The sequence below is a fragment of the Solanum lycopersicum genome, chromosome 7 (genome assembly GCF_036512215.1).
Source record: "Solanum lycopersicum chromosome 7, SLM_r2.1".
In the NCBI taxonomy this organism is placed as follows: domain Eukaryota; kingdom Viridiplantae; phylum Streptophyta; class Magnoliopsida; order Solanales; family Solanaceae; genus Solanum; species Solanum lycopersicum.
In genome coordinates, this window is record NC_090806.1 from 63,639,710 (window position 1) to 63,659,968 (window position 20,259).

At 31.6% G+C, this 20,259-nt stretch overlaps 2 protein-coding genes across 3 annotated transcripts; one reads left to right on the top strand and one right to left on the bottom strand.

Annotated features, from left to right (window-relative positions):
• Window positions 1-1,492: 1,492 nt before the first annotated feature.
• Window positions 1,493-1,948, bottom strand: LOC104648477 (proline-rich receptor-like protein kinase PERK9). The gene has a single exon (XM_010325787.1). It carries the CDS (start codon window positions 1,946-1,948, stop codon window positions 1,493-1,495), a length of 456 nt encoding a protein of 151 aa, XP_010324089.1.
• Window positions 1,949-9,188: 7,240 nt separating this feature from the next.
• On the top strand, window positions 9,189-13,627 carry LOC101247340 (beta-amylase). Of its 2 annotated transcripts, XM_069287038.1 has the most exons (9): window positions 9,189-9,318; window positions 9,704-9,921; window positions 10,827-10,892; window positions 10,988-11,386; window positions 11,486-11,650; window positions 11,938-12,205; window positions 12,317-12,522; window positions 12,945-13,184; window positions 13,280-13,627. In XM_069287038.1, exons 2-9 carry the CDS (start codon window positions 9,730-9,732, stop codon window positions 13,469-13,471), a joined length of 1,728 nt encoding a protein of 575 aa, XP_069143139.1. In that variant the 5' UTR covers window positions 9,189-9,318; window positions 9,704-9,729; the 3' UTR covers window positions 13,472-13,627. The 2 variants fall into 2 exon arrangements, with proteins under 2 accessions (XP_069143139.1, XP_069143140.1); XM_069287039.1 differs by lacking the exon at window positions 9,189-9,318 and having other exon boundaries at window positions 9,406-9,921; window positions 11,938-12,201; window positions 12,313-12,522.
• Window positions 13,628-20,259: the final 6,632 nt, after the last annotated feature.

A 20,259-nucleotide genomic window follows, 5' to 3' on the forward strand; every position in this document is an offset into this window, starting at 1 on the left:
ATTGGAGTCAATCGAGGGAATAGTAGAGATAAGACTTTTGATTATTGAGTTGTAATCACAAAATCTTATAGTTGAATTAATAAAACGAGGTTTTTCCTTCCTTGAGTGAGGAAGGTTTTTAATTCAATAAGTGTTTGTGTCTCTATTCTGTCTTTACTTAAAAGCAACTTACACGAACCTGGTTCGTGTTCTGGGGTAAGGTTTCTTCAAATACAGTTTAAAAATGTTAAGGGAGTATTTAAACGTCCGTTTAATTAAAGTACTAAAATAAATTTTGTTGCCAAGTTCGAAAAGATATGATGTATTTTTCCTAATATACCCTTCAAATGTTGAGAAATTTTTGGGTAAAAATATCCGTGAACTTTACTCTAAATTTAGTCTTTATTAAAAAAAAAAATCTATCTTACAAAATCTATAACTTAATTGAAAGAGCTTTTGTTATTAGTTAGTGTGAATGTTTACAATCTAGAAATAAATCATTCACTAATTCTAGTTCCAACCTCATATTGATATGATTAGATTATTGTCCAGTTCATTTTTAGTTCATTCAAATCCAATCTAATTTGCTTATTTGGCTTATCTAGGTTGAACCTCAAAATTTATTTATTTTGAAACCAAAAAAATATGATATTATGTGCCTAAATTTTTCAAAACAAAGAAATTAGAGATGGAAAAAGATGTTGGAGATGCAATAGAAGACACTTTCATTGGATTCTCAACTTTGGGTTTCAACTGTTTGTACTTAAATCCAATTGAAGGACCATCAACCAACGCATCACATTTTGATTAAAATCTTTTTGTTTTTCTGTCATCATTTTTTGAGGAAAATACATCCACAATATTTTTAAAAAAAATAATATTTCTTGGAGTACAATTTTTTTTTATGGAGGCATGAACCATATCAATTATCATCATTTTGAATTTGCTTATTATGACTCTTTGATACTCTATTTAATTTGATTAATAATGAGATTGAACTCTTCTAATTTGATTAATAATGAGATTGACCTCTTCTAATTCTTCTTCCTTATCATTGTTATTATTAGTCTAAATAAAAACCATCCACACAAAACCATTTTTTTTGGCTTGTGAATTTTTAAAATTATAAGTTAGACGATCCAAATAGTCAAAACAATCGAGCTATTAAAATTTTCTCAAAAACCAATGAATAAGAACTAAGGCTTACCCCAAATTCAATTCCATAAAAAAGAATACAATTTTTTCTCATCCCCAAATTTTCTCTTTTTCCCCAATTAAAATAAGGAAAATGATAATCTTTGTTTGAAATGTAATAAAAATTGTTCAATGATCTCAGCTGAATAAGCAAGAATCAGATTCATGATACTAAAAATTACAATGGAGAACAAAATTGTCTGCAAAAAAAAAAAAATCAAATCTGCTACCAAAAACCAGTAGCAGCGAGATGCCAAATTTTTCTATACAAAATACTAAAATGTTAATCGAAATTAATGGTAACGAAGATCAGAAAACTCTAAGATTGCACTGGACCTGGCGACACCGTTACGGGGCTGGGAGGGCTCAATGTTGGCGGCGGAGTTAATGAGACAGCTGGCGGCGGAAGCGGCGGCGGAGTGGAGACCACGGTGTCTGGAGGCGGCGGTGGTGTTAAATTAGGTGTTTCAGGGGTAGGATTATCTGGTGAGGGTGGTGGTGGTGGTTGGGGTAAGTTAGGATTTGGAGTATTTGGCTGTGAAGGAGTTGAAATTGGCAATGGTGAAATTGGGTTATTGGTGTTAGTGGAGGTGGTAGGGGGTGGGTAAACAATGGGGCTTTGGTACTGATTTTGGTCACAAGAATCACCAGAACATTTGTTTTCCCCTTTCTGATTGTGATGCCTAAGTAACCCAAATCCCAATATAAGACCAGTAACAACTAGAACAGTGACAATGAAGATGAAGATCTTGGTAGCTTTACCCACATAACACATTTTTTTTCCTTTCTTCTTTTCACTTTTCTGGGTTTGGTTCAGAAATTTGGCTAAAGAAAATGATGAGTAACAACTGAGTAGTTGTTCAATCTGTTGGCAGGTGAAACAGAGAGGGTCTGTTCCTTTGGCTTTTTTCACTTTTTGTATGTTGTTTATACTACTATATACCTTCTTTCTTTTTCTTTCTTGTCATGGGTTTTTTTGGGAGTTGGGACCATTTTGGACTACATTTTGAGTGAGCTGTGAGCACTTGGGATGCAACAAATGGGTAGGAATGGAGGATAAGATGGGGATTTTGAACTCCGGTGGATGCATTATCGATATCCAAATTCATCCAAACTCAATATTTTTAACGTGAAATGTTGATTTATCATACTTTAATTCCCTATATGTGTGCACCTAACAATGCATTTTCTTTAAGGATTTAGCACTAGAAAAAAAGAGTCTAAACGACTTAGATTTGAATTATAATTTTTAAAAGAATAGAGCGAGTATAATACTAAAAAGTTTTAAAATTAAACCCATCAAATTAAGAGGTGGCAGTATGGCATGTGATACCAATTAGGGGAGAAATCATCATTATTTAATGTTGGTTTTTGTTTTGATTGTTACATTTCACTTAATTAGTTGTTAGGGCAATGAAGTGAATATTAGTTGGTTTGAGAATAATCAGATACCGATGGAAAAAAGTTTTCTTGGTCAATTTCACAACATTAACTGTTCTTAATTAGGACAAAATTCTCTTGTATTATAAAAATTAAACTGACTTTTCGTACATAAGTTCAGATAGCATTTCAATGACAAATATGGTTTTGGTTCCAAAGTAGTGTATTAAAAAAAAACAGTAGAAAGTATAGTGTATTCACTTATCTTTATTGTTCGAAGTTTTTTGAGAATTATATAATTAAAAAAGTAAAATATTTTGGGGATATGATTGTATAAGTACGAATAATCTAGTATTTTAATTTTCTAGTTATAAAAAAAATCATTATTTGTAAAAATATATAATCAATAAAAACAAAAAATTAATGATAAAAAATAAATAAAATATGATGATTTTGAGATGTATGATAAAAACACGAAAATGAATGATAAAAAGTAAAAATTTTGCTATGTATTTTTTTAAAAAAAATGTTACGTAATATATTATTACTCTCATATTGTTATAAAATAGTAAAGAGACTATACTCCAACTTGTTATCTGAGTTACTCTCAGTCTTCTTATTTTTATACATTTAAAAAAAAGCTATTAATATCATTCATTTATTCGAGCATTATGAAGGTCAATAATATTCTCCAAAAAATTTAACATATAATTTGTAAAAGATCTATTAGACAATTTTCGAACATTGAATGTTGATTGTGCTAAGAGCGTACAGTCAAACGCTTAGAACATACTTATAAAATCTAAAGCGCACACTTAATCTCAATAAATTTTTCTAGTACTTTTAAACACCAAATCTAACTCCTCCTTAATAAATTTCTAATTCAATTTATAATACCTTAGATTAAGATGAGGTAGAAAATGTACATGTGCCCCATGTCTTCCTCATGCTTTCACAAACTACACCACACTACCACCCCTAACCATAAAAGAAAAAGAAGAAGAAAAGTTCAAAAAATTACACCAAAAAGTTATATGATTATAAACTAAAACTATTTTAAACATGTCAAACTGTTATAATCGTAAAAATGTTATCATCTGAAAAGATTTTAAAAAAATTACACAAAAAAAAGAGATATTTTTATGAAATAAATTAAATTAAAATGAAAGAAATAATAGAAATGTGATCCGAATAATTTTTTATATTTCTCATTCCACAAGCATTTTAAAAATTCTAATTAATTTGAACTCACTACCTAATACTCATAAAAAGATAAAATTCTCCAATAAATAAAATATTTACAAAACTTAAACTCGAAACTTATAATAATTATAACCACTAATATAATTCATTTATAAATGTGTAGGTGTGTGTTAGTAGGAGGAGGATATTTGGGAAATCGAGCCTACCAGTATTGCCTGCCATGTCACCCTTAAATGAAGCTGGCAATGTCAGTGCCTTTTGGTCTTTTTCTTCATTGACCTCTTAATTTACATTAACGTCCTTAATATTTTCTAAACTAACAAAAATGCCCCCCTTTCTTCTCTTTCTCTCTTTTTCCCCCTTCATCTTTATTGACTTTTCATTTTTCACCTTGCAATTTTGAGCCGATATGATTCACGGGAGTCCTGCTGCAGTTTGCCACATCACACGTGGCACCAACTCACTTGTTTGTCAATTATCTCTTCTAGTTAACTTTTATAATCTTTCTCACATAGTAAAGTTACCTTTATAACTTTACAAATAATTTAACCATGCTTTATTATTATAGAAGTATTTTAAAATTTGATTTATTGTAAGGATGAATCATTTTGAATAGATATTATATCAAAAGAATTAAAATATTGAGAGGAGTTCATTATCTAATATTTTAATCTGTTTAGAGAAAGATTTTGTGCTGACGTTCACTGAAATTCGTTATTAAAAAATTTTGAAGATCAAATTTTAAATCTTAACCTATCGCAAAAGTGAATAATTTTTGAGTGAATAATATATGCAAAGACTTAAAGCATCAAGAGTGACTTGTATCTAAAATTTTGGACTACTTAGGGAAGATTTGAGTAGGTTTGGATTGAAAACAAAAAATTTAATACAAGTGTTCAGAGAAAAAGATAAATTGCTGCAATATATAAATATTATTGTATAATAGTGTATATAAATGTATACACATTTCTGGTACATAATTATATATCATATACACTATTTATACAATATAGATATATTATATATACATGCAATTATTTAACTGATTTTTCTTATCGATGGAATATTTATGTAAAGAAGCCCTAATTATATATGCTACATTTAGTGTAGAATCAAAGTACATTTTTATTTTTCTTATCGATGGAATATTTATGTAAAGAAGCCCTAATTATATATGCTACATTTACTGAAGAATCAAAGTACATAAAAATGGTTGTCATTATAGTATTAAGTCTAATATAAAATTAACCCCAATTCTTATTAACTATAGAAAGTAATACATTTTAGGGAGCAAATTATAAGGGAGTCCGGAGTCTAAAGGGTATAAAATGTTATAAAAATTCTAAAACGGTATATGAATTTTTATTTTAATCAAAAGGCAAAATCTCTAGAAGAAGAGCGATTTCTATCGTCGAAAAAAATTTAATAAAAAGAAATTGCTGCCTTAGCAGCGATTTCTAAAATATTTTTTTAAATGATTCTTTAATAAATTGCTCCCTAAACAGCGATTTCCTTAATTTTTTATTTGAAATTTAAAAAAAGAAAAAGAAATTAGATTTGCAGCGATTTGCCTCCAATTTTTTTTCTTTTTAAATCAATTTTTTAGAAAAATTTTGATTGATACTTATTTAAAAATCATTATTTTGGAATAAGTAGTAGAACAATTTAAAATTAAAATGTAATTTTAAAAATTGTAAAAGAAAAAATTTTTAAAAATGATTGGAAAAAATAAAAAAAGAACTTGGAGACAAATCGCTGCCCTCGCAGCGATTTGCTCTTAGTTTTTTTTTAAAAAAATAAATAATTTTAAAAATTAAAAAAATCGCTAAATTAGGCAGCAATTTATTGAAAAATATTAACAAAAATTTGATTTAGAAATCGCCGCTAAGGAAGTGATTTTACTTTTTCCGGCAAGCGATATCGCTGCCCTTTCAACGATTTTGTCCTTTTAATTAAAATTAATATTTATATACCATTTTAAAATTTTTATTAATATTTTATAGCCTTTAGGCTGCGGATTCAATTATAAGGTGAACTGTGATTGTTAATTATTATAGCCGACCTTAAATGTTCCAAGTCCTATCGATTGATCCAAAACGAACTTAAAACATCCAATCCAATTGAGACTTATTTCTATTGTAATTTCTTCAATAAAAAAATCGAATATCCAAACCAAATTAATCCAAACGGCCCAAATGCTCGCATGTTTTGTTTTTGAAAAGTGCAACTTTTTTTTTTTGGGAAATTTACATAAATATATTATAATAAAAAATATTTATTATTTATAGTAATAGTGTTTTTTTTCACTTGTTCACTTTTAATTCATTTATAATGTAAGTTTAATACACATTACAAAGAACAATTTATTCTTTATATATAATACAAATTTTAATGATGAATAATACATTGATTGCACATTTTAATACACTTATAATACAACGTGACAATTTTTTTTACCAACAAACATGATATATTTCAAAAAGCAATTATAATTCATATATATTGCATACATAATTCACTTTTAATACATATTACAGATTTAACAAAGCATTGCTATAAATAGTGATAAACAAAAAATATCGCTAAAATCAGTAATTATTTTTAGAATGTATTAATATATGTAATTTTTCCTTTTTCTTATAGTATTTTTTCAACTCTCGCTCTTTTTTTTCTCCCACTTTCAAGTTTTAAATTTTCTATTTTCTTCCCAAAAGTATTTCTATTAGAAATCAATTATATTAGTTGCTCTTCACAATAAGTAATTCAAATCACATCAAATACTTTACTAAGTTTCCATTTGCCTTAAAGTGCATGCAGATTTGGAATTGAAACTCATCTATGTTAGATCTGTTGAGGATGATACATATGACCGATAACTAGCAAGAGTGCTTGTTGACCCTATATATCCATTTTTTCCCTTAATTAATTGATAAATATATGACAATTTTATAAAACATTGAATTTCGTTGATTGAATTTGATAAATATTATTTTTTTTCTCAAATCAATGTATTCAAATTTGTTAATGAATACAAACTATATAACAATATAAAATTATTTAAATATGTAAATTATTTTTGTTGTTTGAATTCTAAAGTTGTAATACAAACAAATGTATATCTATTTATTGCATCAATACAAAACAATGTATATCAATAAATACTTCATCCGTCCCTTCTTATATGTCATTTTTTTTTTATATAAATAGCTGAACCACAATGTCAGTAGCGGAACCACAAAATTCTTAAAAGGTGTTCAGAAATAGCAACTTGTTATGTTAAGGGTGTCCAAAATAGGTCATTTAATCATTTCGTATACTTATATATATATTAATTTTTTTCCGACAAAGGGTGTCTAATTGGACACCCTTGACAATTTGTAGCTACGCTACTGCACAATGCTTGTCATTTTATAAAATTATTGCATAAATTACCATATTTTGCCTATTATACCCTTGATAGAGTAGTTTATTAATTTTGAAAAAGTATTTACTTTGACTAATCTAGAGAAGGATAAAATTACATCATTTCTTAAAGCAAATATAAAGTAAAAATGTGACATATAAAAAGGGACAAAGAGAGTACCAATTTTGATCTAAACAAATATTTCAAATTTATTAGGTGAATACAGATTATTGTTTACTTACATAAAATTAGAAAGACACTATTTCAAACAAATGTATACCGTTTTACAAGTGAATACAAATGTATATCTATGTAAAATTAAAAAGATAATAATGTAAAATAATTTGAGATTATAATGCAAATAGTTTGTAGGTAATGGACTTCGTTGGAAATAGGAATAGTAAGAAGAATATTCATAATCAAATATTTTTGATTAAAATTTAAGGATCGAGATAATTTTTTTTTTTTAATTTTGAGGAAAAATGATTTAAAAGTAGAAGAGAAATATGATATTAAATCTGTGTTATTACTAGTATTTTTTTAAAAAAAATTGAAGAAAGATGAGTGTGAATAGAAATTCCTCCCCTGTATTTGTGCAAGATACATCGTATCACTATTAATTGCCAATTCTTTAAGACTTCCATTTGCTAAATAATTATTCTGCTAAACAGTCAAATCTAATTTAAGAGTTAAATATATGTGTCAATTCCTCAAAAAATTCCCCCTTTTCTTATACATTAAAAAAGGGGAAAAATTATGCATAATAACAAACATTTAAATTAAAATAAATATTATAGCTATTTTTTCATTATTTTTAGTTGGCAGCAAATGTTATTTAATTTTTGTCACTTGATTGTAGCCTGCTAATTTAAAGAAACAGAAGACTTGTTTTTATACAAACATGTTTCCTATCTTTTCTCTCCTAATTTCTTTCGATTTTTCCTCAAATTCGTTATTTTTTAAAAATTGGTCGCCCCTCCTCCTCATATTTTAAGAAACTGAAGATTGATTATTTTTATACAAATTCTTTCCTCTTTTTTCTCTTTCAGTTTCTTTTGATTTATCCTAAAATCTCTCTTCAAATCAATTTTCTTTTAAGATAAATTATGTATGATTTCCACTATAATAGATTTTTAATTATATACATATTACACTAGTACAAAATCATTTACATAAACTTCACTTATACATGTACGTATACGTATATACAATTGACAAGTCTAATACAAAAAACATATGCATATACTATTAATAGCTAATACAAAATTTTATTTATATGTAAATTCCATATATGTAAACTGTGGAATATACAATAATATATTATACATATACAGATTTATATTTCAATAAGTATAATAACATATACATATACAACTGAAAGTCACCACGAAAAAACATATACTTATACAACTTACAGCCAAGTAAGTTTCTTTATTTCTATACAGATTTCAAATGCATACTTATACAATTGGAATGAATGCCAAAGTATACAGATTAATAATCGTCCTATACACTTATAATTATTCAATACAAATATTTCTATGTCCAAGTCTCTTTTGCTTTTCTCTCTTTCTCGTTTTATACAAATTCAAATTGTATATAATTTCTCTCTTTCTCGTTTTATACAATTCATTTTATACAATTAGTTTCAATTGTATATGTATAGCGAATTATACATATTTATGTTTGCTATGGAGCGCAATTATGCAAACTTTGTTATAGCATACAAATATGAATTTTGTGTTTGCTATATGTGAAAGTTGCCCTAAAAAAAAAACTTTACTATAATTTTGAAAATTTCCCTTTTTATGCGTGAAAAAAAAACTTTGAATTTTCTTTGTGAGTGTGAAGTGTCTATTATATAAATGCTTGAGTTTGAGTCAATTGAGTCCTTTCTAGCACGTGTTGTTAATAGATGACAGTAGCAGAAGTCGAAAATATCCTTTTGATAGATATTATTATTTTCAAATACAAAATTCAATGAGAAAAAAATTATTTTTATTTTTATACTGTAAAAACATTCTGATCACTCATTAGGGCATGATGAAATTTGTTCACTTCTACTACAATTCATGTGAACATGATTAGTGCAAAAGCTGAAAAAAGGGCAATTCGGAAAACGACACAAAGCAAACAGAACATGATTCGATGAAAAAGATGTACGTGTCTTACTCATTTTGTCCGTTTTTAATTAATTGTCATGCTTTTTTTTTGATATTTAATTCAAAGCTAAATTAAATTAAATCATTACGAACACGATTTGATGCCCAATAAAAAAAATGTATATACGTGCATGAAACGAAACTCTATGCTACAATTGTTTCGTTTTCAATGTTTTTGTGGTTATAGCTAGAAGAATCTACTTTTTTTTTTTCAAAATCAAATTTTGGGATCCACACATATAAAAATATTGCAGTCCACAAAAAAGTGTTCCATAAGGATTATTTGATTCTTTGTGATGAATGTCTTTTACCTTAGATATTTTAAACATTTTTTCTTTTGCAATGTTGAAATTAATATTGTTGTAAATTTTTTAAAGCCCAGAAACAGGAAATTTGTTGATATTTTAGATGAATATCAGTACGTCTAGCATTGGAACTTCAAATTTAGGTGTTTTACCTGAGGTAATGGGATTTCCACACCAAAAATTGTTGATTAAGAAATTTCATTTGGCAAGAAAACAACTTCTCCGGCAAAATATTACATTTTCTTGTAATCGAAAGACTGGAATTACTCGAGCCATTGCACCAGAAGCAACAAAGGTAATAAATTTTCCTCTGTTCTTTTAATTTGGAGTCTTTTGTGTGCCTGTTTTGTTGAGAGGTGATTAGACAGCACACAGCATAACTGTGTGAGGATATGACCTAGATAGGAGTTTTTGGATGTTGAGGATTAGGTAAAAAGATTAGTAGCTAGTCGAGCATCGTCTAGTTTACCTTCTATGTTTTGTTATTATTGATTTCTTAATATTTCACTCTTCGATTGTAGTATTACATGTTGTTTTCTTTGATTTGATTGTTGTATTATTTGTTGTTGCTACTTCTCTTTTCTCCATTGTTTTTTGTACCTGTTTTAAGTCGAGGATCTATTGGAAATAGTCAGTCTAGCTATCTTGACTAGGTAGGACTAGGAGTAATGCTATGTATTCTCTATCTTCCAAGATGCTATTTGTGGGATTAGATTGGGTATGTTGTTGTTGTGTGCAGAGACTGTGAACGAGAAGTGATTTATGTGTGCGTTGAATGATTTTGGGCACTGATCATCTACCCTTATGATATGTGTCTATGGTAGTTGTTTAAGAAACTGATAGCTTTTGTTAGTTTAGGAGTAGCATTTATCAATAGTAAAAAGCTTTCCTTAATGGTGGTAGTGCAGGTTGAAAATATTCTGTTATCGTCGAGGGGTCTGTAGTCATGTTTTTCTTAATCTAATCTTTGTTTTAAAGTGAATTCTGTTTGATAGTAATTCCTTGACAGTCCATTCTAGGCAAGTAGTATATTTTGACTTGGCTATTTCCGAAGATATCCAGGGAGGTAGAGAAACAATTATGCGTATAGTTTACAAAACAGAACGGAGATAAAATACCAAGTTGCAGCCTCTACATTGTCTTTAGAGACTTCGATATTTCATAGAAGAACGACTTCTCTTGGTTTCTCTTGTTATGCAGGTTACGGGTCCAACATTGAGCACTGTCCCTTTAGCCAACTATGTGCCTGTTTATGTAATGCTTCCAGTAAGTCATAAACCTGTCGTCGATCATGAAACTGCATTGATGCAGATGCTAGTTTTAACACTTCCCGTTTCTTCTTTTCTGCTGGTGACAAACAGTTAGATGTTATTTCAATTGACAATGTATTTCGGGACCAAGTTAAGTGTGAGAAGCAGTTCAAGGAACTGAGAGAAGCGGGTGTTGATGGGATCATGGTGGATGTCTGGTGGGGAATAGTAGAGGCCAATGGCCCCGGGCTATATGATTGGTCTGCGTATAGGAGTTTGTTCCAACTTGTTCAAAAGATTGGCCTCAAAATACAAGCTATTATGTCATTCCACCAATGTGGTGGCAATATAGGAGATGATGTTTTCATTCCTATACCCAAATGGGTACTAGCTATCGGAGAAAACAACCCTGATATTTTCTATACTAATCGGACTGGTACAAGGAACAAAGAATGCCTCTCACTTGCCGTGGATAACCAACCTCTATTTGAAGGTCGAACTGCTATCCAGGTAACTCTCAGAAGGATCAATCCAACTCTTATGCTCAGATACGGATAGACGTATTGTATTATGAGCTTAGGCTCTACTTAAAATTCCTGATGCATTTAGATTTACAGCGACTACATGAGGAGCTTTAGAGAGAACATGTCCGACTTCTTGGAAGCTGGAAGCATAGTAGACATAGAGGTAGGACTTGGTCCTGCCGGTGAGCTTAGATATCCATCGTACACTCAGTCTCAAGGATGGAAATTCCCCGGCATTGGAGAATTTCAGGTGAGACTTGGCTCAAGCTGTTACTTAAAGATCAACCACTTTGTGACTCGAGATTCTTAACTTCTTATTCATTTTGATACTTCCGAGTGTATTTGTCTAAGCTTATAAACTGGTCAGACTGGCTTATAAGCATTATTTTTATGCGTTTGGCAAATACTCGAAAGTGCTTATAAGTTGGTCACCCCCAACTTATGTTTTGTCAGATTATAAACACTTTTAGTTTGATCAAAATATTTATTGTTTTATCCTTACAATCCACTGATCAAAATGGGCTCTAAATGTTGCAGTGCTATGACAAGTACATGAGAACAGATTTCAAGGGGGCAGCAACAAAGGCAGGCCACTCAGAGTGGGATCTTCCAGATGATGCAGGAACATATAATAATGTACCCGCCGAAACAGGATTCTTTGGACCAAATGGTACATACCTTACCGAGAAAGGGAAGTTCTTTTTGACCTGGTACTCTAGCAAGCTACTGCTTCACGGAGATCAGATCCTTGATGAAGCAAACAAAGCTTTCCTGGGATGCAAAGTGAAGCTATCAGCTAAAGCAAGTCTTCATCCACCTGGAAATTCTTTAGTCTTGGCATTATTGATCCCATTAGAGTTTTGACAGCACAAGCTAACAGAATTGTCCCTTCTGTCAATTTTGCTCGAGCAGGTAGCTGGAATTCACTGGTGGTACAAAGATGCCAGCCATGCTGCAGAGCTAACAGCGGGATTTTATAATTTGGACAATCGAGATGGCTATAGACCAATAGCAAGGATGTTATCGAGACACTATGGTACCTTTAATTTCACTTGCCTTGAGATGAGGAATTCAGAACATCCAGCTTATGCTAAGTCTGGCCCTCAAGAGCTAGTTCAACAGGTTAGAAAAGAGAGTTGCATGTTTTATACCATTTTAGCATCCAGTCTAGATCTTGGACAAACTGTGACTTTAACCTTATACTCCCTCCGTCCCAATTTAAGTGTCCTAGTTTAACTGTGCACTAAGTTTATGAAAGGGGAGACACTGACTCTTTTGGTCTTAAATTAAAGATGCATGTGTGTATCCCTTTGATTTTTGGTCTTAGACCTGCCATGTAGAATGTTGGAACTGGAAAGGTTACTAAATATAGAAAGAGACGCTTTTTTTGGGACAGATCAAAAGGAAAATAAGACAACTTAAACTTGGGACGGAGGGAGTACCAGTTCTGAGAGACCTAATTTTACAGAGGAAAGACTAACATTTTTTCGTGAACAACTAGCTAAGGACTGCTATTCACCAAGACTTTACCTGATTATGTACAGGTTTTGAGTGTTGGCTGGAAAGAGAACATTGATGTAGCAGGTGAGAATGCGCTTGCAAGATATGACGGCTATGCCTACAACCAAATCCTTCTCAACGCTAGACCAAATGGTATCAACAAAAACGGTCCACCAAAACTAAAAATGGCTGGGCTGACTTACCTTCGATTATCTGAAAAGCTCCTTCAAAGTAGGAACTTCAGAACCTTCAAAACATTTGTCAAGAAAATGCATGCTGATCTGGTAAGTAGTAGCCTCTTAGTTTTTCGTGAGAAAAATGATGAGTGGCCCTGGGGAAGCCTCGAGTTTTTAATTCCTGTGATTGGTGTCTTTTACAGGATTACTGTCCTGAATACGATAAACCAGCTCCCCTGGGAAGATCAAAGGGGGAGATTTCAATGGATGAACTTCTTCAAGCCACTCAACGAACAAAACCATTCCCGTGGGATGAACAGACAGATGCTAGAATTGGCGGTATATTGGCTGAATATTGGGATAGGCTGGTTAACAAGTTCTTTCTATCTAACTGATGCTTACTTCGCCATGAATGCACAAGCAGGGGAACTCATATTATGCATCTGCATTTATATGTAAATTTGAATGAAAAGATATATAAGAGACTTTTATTTCCATATTATAATACTGATACATGCTGGTATGATAATCTAAATGTCTGTCTTCCCATTTGTCGTAGCTTTGATGGACAGAGTTACATAATATTCTGTGATATTACTCGAGCCATGTGCAAACTAGCCCCCGAGGTATCCCTATTTTTTCTTAAAGTTCAAGGAAAAATACCTCTTTTTAAGCAGTAACATATATTTATTTTTCATAAGCTGAAAGAAGAATTACCTTAAATACTTTTGGAATCTTGATTACTTATTATTTTTTTTAAAATATAATTGATCAATCAAATATGAACAACTAATCATTTAAAATGTATCAGCTTGCCCTGTTAGGTGCTATTATTGAACTCTCACTATAAAGTTTGAATTTAGGCCCCAAACTTGTTGAAATGAAACAAAAATGTGACCAATAGGTTGCTATTATTGAATTCTCGCTATAAAGTTTGAATTCAGGCCCCCAAACTCGTTGAAATGAACCAAAAAATGTATCAGCTTGCCCTCCCATCCTTTTCTCATCTCATCCTCATTAATTTTTTTAATTTTAATTTTTCTTTTTTCTTATACAAAACTCAAGATCATCGAACTTAGCTTTATCATTGTTGTTCCCAAATTGAAGTTAATTTGCTTCGACAATGGCAGTCAAAAGTAAAATTGAAGCTATTTTTTTTTCCAACAATGGCAACCAAAAATTGAAGCTAATTCCTTTTAATGATGACATCTTTAGCTATATCTTCAAGCTCCAACATCTTTTAATAACAAGATTTGTGTCTACATTAAAAGTAATATTTTGATGTAATTTTCTTGATTTTTGGGTGATTGATTGTTTGATGTTTCATAATTGTGGGGCAAAAATTATATTTCAATAATAAAAAGAAAAAAAAAATGAACTATTATATTTTACATGGCTCCGATGTAGGGTTGATGTGCCACTAATGTGGCGCTAACGAGACACACGTGTAATTCACTTCTCATTGTGAGTCTAGTATTATAGTAGTGTTAGAGTGAGATTAAATTCACTTGAAAGATGTTAAGGGGTATTTAAATACCCTTATATTTGAAGTAGTAAACTAAGTTTTCTACATATATAATTTGATATTCATATGCAATGTACGTGTATCAAAACAAGTTTGAAATAAATAGAATTTTGGAGACTTTGACGAAATGGACTATTATTTCTGTAATTTCTTTTTGAAAAATAGAGTCATTAATTATTACACCTCACTTTTAACTTTTAAGCCTACTCAATTCCCCTGTTAAATTAAATGAGAAAGTGGACTTTTAATTTTTCCTCTTTGATCTTTACTACTCTCATCTATTTAATTTTTCCTTCTCAATTATGTAATTCTTGTTTCATCCCCATTGTTAGATCAACTGCTCTCCCAGGTATGCTTTTGTACTTCCCCTCTTCATATTTTGATGGCCATTTGCATGGTTAATAAGTACTAGTTTGTTGCTTGAAATCAATGAGTAGTATTGTTATGTGTTTTTACCTCAAATGTATATGTGTTTTCGAGTATAATGTCGTTGGAAACGCACTCAAGTGTGTAGTTTAGTGGTCAATAAACGTCTCAGGTTCAAATTCTACTAGAGAAGAAAAAACCCCAAGTGATTCTTAACGAAGGCTCATTGAGCTAAATCAAAAGTTCACAACCTGTGAGTTTTTTTTTTTTGTCAACCTGTGAGTTTGATCATCATATTGGTGGTCCTCCTGATCCTGTCTTAGCAGATCCAGAGATGTACCAAAGACTTGTCGGTAGGTTGTTATATTTGACTATTACCAGGCCGGACATTGCCTTTGCTGTCCAAAGTTTAAGCCAGTTCATGCATGCTTCTAAGCAATCCCACTGGGATGCTGCACTCAGGGTGGTTAAATACATCAAACAAGCTCCAGGTCTTGGAGTCTTATTGTCCTCTTCCAGCTCAGCTTCACTCCAAGGTTCTTGTGATGATGATAGGGTCCTGTATAAATACTAGAAGGTCTATTACTGGTTATATAATTGGAGATTCTTTGATCTACTGGAAATTCAAGAAACAGTCAACAGAGCTCAGCTGAAGCTGAGCCTCAGTTATTGCTGAAACCATTTGGATAATTGGTTTGTTCAAAGAACTCAATGTTGAGCTGCACCTCCCAGTTTCTTTGCACTGTGACAGTAAAGCTGCTCTTCAGATTGCTGCCAACCCTGTCTTTCATGAGAGGACAAAATATATCGACATTGATCGCCATTTCATCAAGGAAAAGGTTCAGATTGGCCTGATTCACACAGTACTTAGCTAATACTGAACAATTCCTGCTGACGTATTAACAAAGGGCCTTGGTCGTTTTCATCACACCTATCTGCTTTCCAGGATGAAGAACATCTTCATACCACCTAGCTTAAGGGGGGTGGGGGTGGTGAGGGTATTGAGCATGTGAAAGATGATGCAGGGTGACGTGTCATTTGCTGATTGGTCTAAAAGTTAGTTGGTTAGATATTTTCCCATTTCCAGTTAGTTAGGTTGTTAGAACTCTAGTTAATAGTTAGATTAAAGTTAACTATGGTTAGAAGAGTCGGTTACTACTACTATATAAACATTGTAACTAGTAAATTGCTGTTTGTAATTTTTGATCTCTTCTCAATGCAATCTGAAATTCTCTCAACAATGGTGAAAACCTTTTCTGTTATATTAGCTTTACACACAATTACAGTGATCAATTCATAGTGTTTAACACTATTAACCCCCCTCCCGAACTCATTTGTTTTGTAATTTTATACACCTTTTGACTTAAGTGGCACATTCCGCAATTCCATGTAGTTGAGGCACGTGGGAGATGTTTGAATGCCACGTAAGCCAAAAAAGTGTATAAAATTACAAAAAAGGGTTTGCAGTAGTATGACTGTTGGAATATGCGTCCACTGTATGTCAACAAACTAGGTCCCTTGACTCAAAAAGAATGTAATTGAAATATAAATACGGAAAATAAATAACTCAAAGTAGACCAAGAACAATGATTTTACGTGGAAACCCCCTTTTGTTTGCCTTCAAGAGAGGCACACATTAATGGAATGTAGTTTTTTGACCAAAATTTTTTGTGAGTGTTTGTGATGATTTAATAAAATTATGTATGTTAGTTCGGATGGGTAATTATAAGGATTTACGGTAACATCTCATAACTTGAGATAGTTAGGAATAAGCTAAGAAACTAAAATAATCACTTTTAGAAAGAAAGGGGAAAATCTGGAATATTTTCTAAGTTAAGAAAGTGAGTTTTGATCATTTTCAAACGACCATAATTCCTATGTCGGGACGAGTTAAAATTAGTTCTTCATATGGTTGGAAATTCCTTGGAGATATCTTTACATCACCGCCGAGTTTGCACATTTTCGATATCGTATGAGGGAGATATGCCTATCGGAAGTTTGGTTGTTGGATTGAGAAAGGTCCCAATCCGAATTTAAGGAAGGGCAAACTAGTCTTTTCACCAATTAATTTCCTAATTCGATTTAGGAATTTATTTGGGGTAAAAACAAGTTTAGTTCAGTTTTAGAAAATCAAAATCATGCTTAGGCCTTGAAGAAGAGAAAAAAGAAGAAAGAAAGGGAGAAAAGTCAAGAATTTGCCAAGAACGCCAAGGTTTGCGAGTGGAATTCATCCAGGGTGATCCCTATCAAGGTATGTGAGATCTTTTCGTGTTGGATTATTTTACCCAAGCACTAAATTGTTTAAATTTAGCGATTTGAGTAAGGTTGAATGATAAAAAGTGAAGTTCTTGAAGAACATTGTTGAATTCTTGTTGGTTGGGTTGTTGCATGCCTAGTTTTGATATTAGTGTTGATATGATTTGTGTTTCCAGATTATTTTTCGAATCAAATCTATTGGATATTTATGGTACTAATGATCCTAAGTGTTTGGGTAAAGAACCATAAAAGTTTAGAAGGTTTAGAGATGAAAAACAGAGAAAGAAAAGTCGAAAGGCCTGTCCGTAGGGCCCTGGGGCGCCGTGCCTCCCATAGCCCCACAATACAATCTCTGTCCATAGGGCCTTGGAGTGCCGCGCCAGCTAAAGCGCCCCAACTTGGCCTCTGATGTTGGGTCCTAGCGCCCCATGCCTCTCAGAGTGTCAAGGACGCAGTGCATCCCATTCATTCCCCATCTTTTCGTACTAGTTACCAAGTGATGTACACATGTTTTATAGTTGATTCCAACACTCTAAGGTATATCTAAACATCATGAAATCATCCATAAACATGAGATCATGAACTTTGAATCTATAACTCAATTCAAGGAAAGTTAAGATCAAAGTCAAAGAAGTTAAGAGTTAAGTCTAGAATTTGAGAGGTAAGTCAAAGCAAAGTTTCAAGAGTCTTTATTAAACATTTAAGCTTCATTTTATGGCTCAAGTTTTAAAGTAAAGTAAATAATAAAGAGTTAAAGTTCTTCCTTCAAAGAAATATAAGGGAACTAAGTATTCCCTAAGAGTTGATTTAAGACTTATGTTTCAAGTTAAGTAAAGAGTAAAAAGTTGAGTTCATTTCTCAAAAGATATAACGAAACTAAGTATTCCCTAAGAATGTTTTTACATTTAAGATAAGAGGAAACTAAGATTTCCAAAAGAGTTTTGAGCAAGAAAAGGGAACCATGATTCCAAGAGAGCTTATGAAAGCTAAGTGTTGAGCAATTATCTCAATCCAAAGAAGGAGGTTGTTTATAAAAGCATAAGCTAAAATATATTTTGGGAGTAGTATTGAGCATCGATGTGGGGATGAGAGTTCATATTAACTCAAGTCTCCATGAAAATCATGTAGTCATTATGAGTGTTAACGGGTCATACTTCTTAGATAATCACGTAAGTTAAGCTAGTGGATCTACTAAGTTAAAAGTTTTGAGCGACGACAAAGTATAGGATAGTTCTGGCAGCATGGGCAAGATGTTGTATCACCACTTAGGCTCATAGTGATGGTTGTCGATTAGAGAATCTCTTACAAAATTATATTACTTCATATATAAGTAAAGTGAGTTTGTTATTGCATTTTTTTGAACGAACTAAGTGTTTACATTAGTTTAGTAGCTTTTATATGTATTGCATGTGTCTTATTGCTTTATATTAGTCAAGTTATTCATGAGTTGAGCAGAGCCAAGATAAGTATTTCTTCTTACTCTTTTTAAGCTTAAGTTTTGTTAGCATTCCAACTCGCATGCTCGTACATTCAATGTACTAATACTATTTGGTATAATGATGCAGACGCAGGTAACCTGGATCACATCATCTAGTGCCTCGTTGATCAAGCTGAGCACCCGGAGTCAGTATTGAGCCTCCTTGCATTCCGGAGGACTCTTTTACATGCTTTTTAGTATTTATTTTATAAGATATTGTGGGGTATGTCCCAATATCCATCATAGTACTGTAGAGGCTTCGTAGACAGATAGACAGTCAGACAGTTTAGTTTTTGAGTCTCTCGTTATTTGCATTATAGATATTCTATTGTGAGACTTAACTGCCATTTTAACCAAAACATTTATTTTAAGTTATCTTTGTGAGCATTTTTCTTGTTTTATATTGAGTTAAGTCTTCCGCTAAGTTAAATAAGTCAGGTCAAGGGTTCGCTCAAGGCCAACAAAGGTCATTGGGTGCCAGTCACGTCTAGGGTGTAGGCTCGTGGCGTGACATTTATAAGTTCGAATGAGGTATGGACCGTGAAATAGAGTTTTTCCATACCAAAACTAACATCTAAAACCAAAATTATGAAAGTTTGAAGTTTCTCTTATTTACAACTATACTAGTCTCAGGTAAAATGGTCTTAATGTTTTACTTTAAACATTAAATGATACAAAATTGGTAGCATTTGAAAGAAAATTCATTGACATACAATTTTCATGTGTCATGACTCACTTAATTCATTACGTATTAAAAGATATGGTAGTATACATTGTTTGCCTTCAAGAGAGACATACAATGATTGCATGTAGTTTTTTGACCAAATTTTTTGTGGGAGTTTGTGATGATTTAATAAATTATGTGTGTTAGTTCGACTGGGTAATTATATGTATTTATAAGTTCAAATGAGGTATGTATTGTGAAATAGAGTTTTTCTATACCCGAAACTAACGTCTAAAACCAAAATTATGAACGCTCAAAATTTCTCTTATTTACAACTACACTAGTCTCTGGTAAAATGCTTATAGTTCTTTACTTTAAACAATAAATGATACAAAATTTGTGGCATTTGAAAGAAAACTCACTGACTTACAATTTTCATGTGTCACGGCTCACCTAATTTATTACGTACTAAAAGATATGGTAATATACATTGTTTTCCTTCAAGAGAAACACATTGATTGCATGTACATTTTAGACCAAACTTTTTTTTGGGTGTTTGTGATGATTTAATAAATTATGTTTGTTAGTTCGAATGAGTAATTATAGATTTTTATAAATTCAAATGAGGATGGATTGTGAAATAGTTTATCAATACCCGAAACTAATATCTGAAGCCAAAATTATAAACGTTCAAAGTTTCTCATATTTATAACTACACTTTATACATTGGTAAAATGGTCATAATGCGTTAATGCCTTACTTTAAACATTAAATCATACAAAATTAGTGGCATTTGAAAGAAAACTAGTGTCGAGAGAGTGAGACTTTTGATTAGAATACTGCAAGTTGTGATGTAAATCATTTTTTGAACTACCATTGGCACTATAAAGAGAGA

What these genes read in the sequence shown, in the direction of transcription:
- LOC104648477 (XM_010325787.1), bottom strand. Translation starts at nt 1,948, where the DNA reads ATGTGTTATGTGGGTAAAGCTACCAAGATCTTCATCTTCATTGTCACT.
- LOC101247340 (XM_069287038.1), top strand. Translation starts at nt 9,730, where the DNA reads ATGAATATCAGTACGTCTAGCATTGGAACTTCAAATTTAGGTGTTTTA. An exon ending in CCGGCATTGGAGAATTTCAG is followed by an intron (nt 11,651 to 11,937) that starts GTGAGACTTGGC and finishes TAAATGTTGCAG; the next exon opens with TGCTATGACAAGTACATGAG. An exon ending in AGAAAATGCATGCTGATCTG is followed by an intron (nt 13,185 to 13,279) that starts GTAAGTAGTAGC and finishes TGTCTTTTACAG; the next exon opens with GATTACTGTCCTGAATACGA.